This window comes from Otolemur garnettii, unplaced genomic scaffold (genome assembly GCF_000181295.1).
Source record: "Otolemur garnettii isolate 467f Iridium unplaced genomic scaffold, OtoGar3 scaffold00098, whole genome shotgun sequence".
In the NCBI taxonomy this organism is placed as follows: Eukaryota; Metazoa; Chordata; class Mammalia; order Primates; family Galagidae; genus Otolemur; species Otolemur garnettii.
Genome location: NW_003852493.1, coordinates 7,096,793 through 7,100,670, shown reverse-complemented (window position 1 = coordinate 7,100,670; position 3,878 = coordinate 7,096,793). Strand labels below are relative to the sequence as shown.

The 3,878-nt window shown below is 39.4% G+C and overlaps 1 protein-coding gene across 1 annotated transcript in view; it reads left to right on the top strand.

Moving 5' to 3' along the window:
- Positions 1-3,878, top strand: part of PLA2R1 (phospholipase A2 receptor 1) — a 127,355-nt gene that overhangs the window by 119,024 nt on the left and 4,453 nt on the right. The window contains exons 25-28 of the mRNA XM_023516823.1: positions 118-286; positions 1,812-1,952; positions 2,442-2,558; positions 3,749-3,877. Coding sequence (XP_023372591.1) covers positions 118-286; positions 1,812-1,952; positions 2,442-2,558; positions 3,749-3,877 — 556 coding nt within the window. The remainder of the gene's footprint in view (positions 1-117; positions 287-1,811; positions 1,953-2,441; positions 2,559-3,748; position 3,878) is intronic.

Sequence of the window (3,878 nt, the reverse complement as noted above, 5' to 3'; positions counted from 1 at the left end):
GGCTCAGATAGCACTGTGTGATGGTGCAGCTACATGGGAATGATGAGGGCTCAGATAGCACTGTGTGGTGGTGCAGCAGTCCTGGCAAAGAAGTGATGGCTCAATTTTCCTCCACAGAATGGTCTTAATTTTGACTGGTCAGATGGCACCAAATCCTCTTTCACTTTTTGGAAAGATGAGGCGTCATCCTTCCTTGGCGACTGTGTTTATGCCGACACCAGTGGACGCTGGCATAGCACAGCCTGTGAGTCATTCCTGCAAGGTGCCATTTGTCAAGTGCCCACTGGTAGGTTCAGTTCTACTCAACTCACAAAATATACCCTAGGCACCTACTGTGTGCAAGACACTGTGCTATATAGGGGATATAGGGATGAATACTGAGAGGTCTCTGCCCTCGAGAAGCCTCTAGTCTAGTCAGTGATGCAAAGACAACTGTTATACTACCCAGGGCTATAGAGAGGTAGGTGGCAAACACTGCTGGGGTTATCAAGAAACAAATACATGGTGTCCATCTGGGGGAAAGTAGAAAAGGTTCTTGAAGGACAACAGGTTAGGGTAAGGGCAAAGTGGGAAACCAGACTAGAAACGTGAGTTAGGAGCATGTACAGAGAACCGGGGCCATTTTGACAGTGATGATGATCATGATGATAGTGATGGCAACAGCTGATACTGTTTGGATATTTACTATGTGTCTGGCCTACACTTTACATAATATCTCATTTACACTTAACATTTACCTGGCCCAACCCCTTTATTAAAGATGAAACTTAAACTCAGAGCATTAAATAGGGTCCTGGGGATCTCACAGCTGTCCTTCAACAGTACCAGGAGTAGAAGACAAGTTCCCTCACTCTCTCCTGGGACATCTATTCCATTATAAGAGGCTGCTGTCCCTTGATTGCTGTGGTGGTCAGAAAGAGGGTTCCCTCACACATGTCTCCTTTTTAAACATCTCCTTTAGTAAAACATGTGTATTTACTTACATTCTGGGTTCTGTATCAAATAACATACCCACTATGTAACTTTAGATCAAAACAATTCAGGAGTAAATGTAAATGATAGCCATATATATATTGTAAAGACACCATAAAAGCTGTCTTTCCTTTTTCAGTAACAATGCATTTATTGAGTGCTTGGGAAGTGTCAGCACTAACTCATTTAAATTTCTCCACTTGTAAGAGAGGTATTGTCAGCTCCGTGCCGGGAGCAAGGTAACAGTCCTACAGCCCCACAGCCAGAGAGTGGCAAAGCCAGGATCTCAGCAGGAAGGTGTCTGACTCCCATGGTGCTCTCTGAAATAATGTCCCTCCTGAATTTCCCTGATTTATGTTGTGTTGTGTTATTTCATTGAATGCTTTCTTTTCTCTCCTAGGTTTATTAGCAGGCAGGATTTTTCAAATCTGTGATACTCTGGACTCCATTGGACACATTTTGTACTTTTAGAAGTTCCTTTTGCCAGTGCCATTCAGCTGCCACTATTTCTAAGAATCATATCCCTGTATTGTGGCAATCTTTAGGGTACTGAGTGTAAACATGAGCGACAGCCACCCCTCCCCAGCCAATACCCAAACTAAGCCTACACAGCTATGCATCAATATACCTTATTAAGTTTAGGAAGATTATTTCTGCCAGAAATGCTATACACTGGCCCCAGTGTTGTAATCATTTACATTAAACCCAGTCTTTCAGAGTATTGTCGTGAATCTTGTTACCTATATTTATCTTGGTCTTTCACAGAACGCAATGTAATATTGGTCGCAATAAATAAACCCGGTTACTACCCTGAAATCATAACTGGTTTTTCTTCATAGAAACAAGACAATTTGAACACCCAGAGTTGTGCTCAGAAACATCTATTCCCTGGATAAAATTTAAACGGAATTGCTACAGTTTTTCTACAGTCCTAGACAGTACGAGTTTTGAGGCTGCTTATGAATTTTGCAAAAGGGAAGGTAATTCTTTTGTGATGGTAAAATGCTTTCCTGTGCTTCTTGATATTTCAGTAAATGGTGTGGTTTTCTTCATTTGTCCGATTATTTAGTGAATTTAAGAGCAACCAAAACTACTGAAAAAACAAATACTATTAAAGTTGCTTATCTGGGGGACAGCTAATATCTGAAGGGGAACAGCCAGTGTAGAATTTGAAAACCGCAGATGATGTCGAGCATATGCATTTCCCCAAGAAATGCCTTTGAACGCCTTTTACATTATGAATTTTGAATGTTCCCTAAAATTAACATTCTACGCTTTAAAACTTCTTGAGTGCAAGCTTGAATCTTCTAACAAATTTACTTTACATTTTGTAATCAAAAATCACTTATGTACAATAGACGTTTTGACTGTTCAAAACCTTGGCTTTACAAATAATGGTATAGGAGACATTTTAAAAATTGTGTTTCTGTGTAAACATAAATGCTTGTTCATTTGCTACTTTTTTATAGGATCTAATCTTTTAACTATCAAGGATGAGACTGAAAATGCATTTCTCCTACAAGAGCTTTTTGCTTTTGGTTCTTCTGTCCAGATGGTTTGGTTGAATGCTCAATTTGATAGTAACAGTAAGTGATTTGGGTAGGGAAGAGGAGAGGACATAAATAAATACATGGCTGTTAAGGCTGATGATAATGGCATCCGTGAGCCAGAAAGCTCCCTGTGGATACATTTGCTGTGAAAAATAGCATGAATCCTACCGCCATTTCTTCCAGAAACAACATTGCAAGCCTTTTCTATACCCTCTTATCCTTTGGAATAATCCCAGAATACCCAAAACAAAAACAAACAAACCATAACAAGTTTACCTTTATACTTAGCATGAAGATGCTTGGCTGGAACTTCTTATCCACAGACTTACTCACTGCATACCAAAGCCATATTTACTTGAAAATACTCAGGTTTCTAAATGTTGTAAAAGCACCATCGAGTTATGGAAATGTTTCCGTGACAAGTTGTGCTATTAGAATCCTTATTTGCTACTCATAAAAACCAGAGTTTGTAATAAAATGGAAACCTGGTATTCTTTTTTTTTTACATAATTGATGGTCATTGAAAGGTACTTGTAAAGAAAATTATTTTAATTGGTATGGAGAGCTTGTTACAGTGGGGTACCAAGGTGGGGGGTGAGCCCACCCTTGCAATGAGGAGTATTTTAATCACCAACCTTGTTTAGAATTTCGAGCAGATGGTGATAATAAGAAGCAGACAGACTTTGAGTTGGTTTTATTGTGAGTTTTAAATTCTTTTGAGACAATGCAGCTTCCCCCTTGTTGCCCACACACAGGATGGACTCTCCCACCCTCACTGCCCTCTCAGTACATGACTGACTTGCTCTTTAAAGAAATTCACTATAAAATTCTTTCAGAAACTGAGCCATTTGGTAACAATATAGATGTTAGCACTTCAAAGGATTATTCTCCATGTTGATTAGTTTCACTTATTTAATTATTTCTTGAAATTGATTATGTTATATGGAAAATTCCAGAACTCAATTTGTTACCTTAAGTAACACGGTATCCTAAATGAACTAAACTAGAACACTATGTCTGAAATAAATAGAGGGTTGTTCGCAAGGCAATGTTATTAATACCCACCTTTTGATGTTGAGTTCATGGCTGTACTTACTGAGTTGAATGCATCAGTAAAGGAGAGAGACTCATTAAATTTAGGGGCTGTTTTTTATGGTTCCATTCCAGTCTTGGTATGTTTGATAACTGTGCACATAATTTGTAGTAATTCGGTGATTTTTCCACAGATGAAACCATAAAGTGGTTTGATGGAACTCCCACAGACCAATCAAACTGGGGCATTCGGGAGCCAGCCAGGGACCACTTCAAGCCCCATCAGTGTGTGGCCCTAAGCATCCCTGAAGGAGTGTGGCAGCT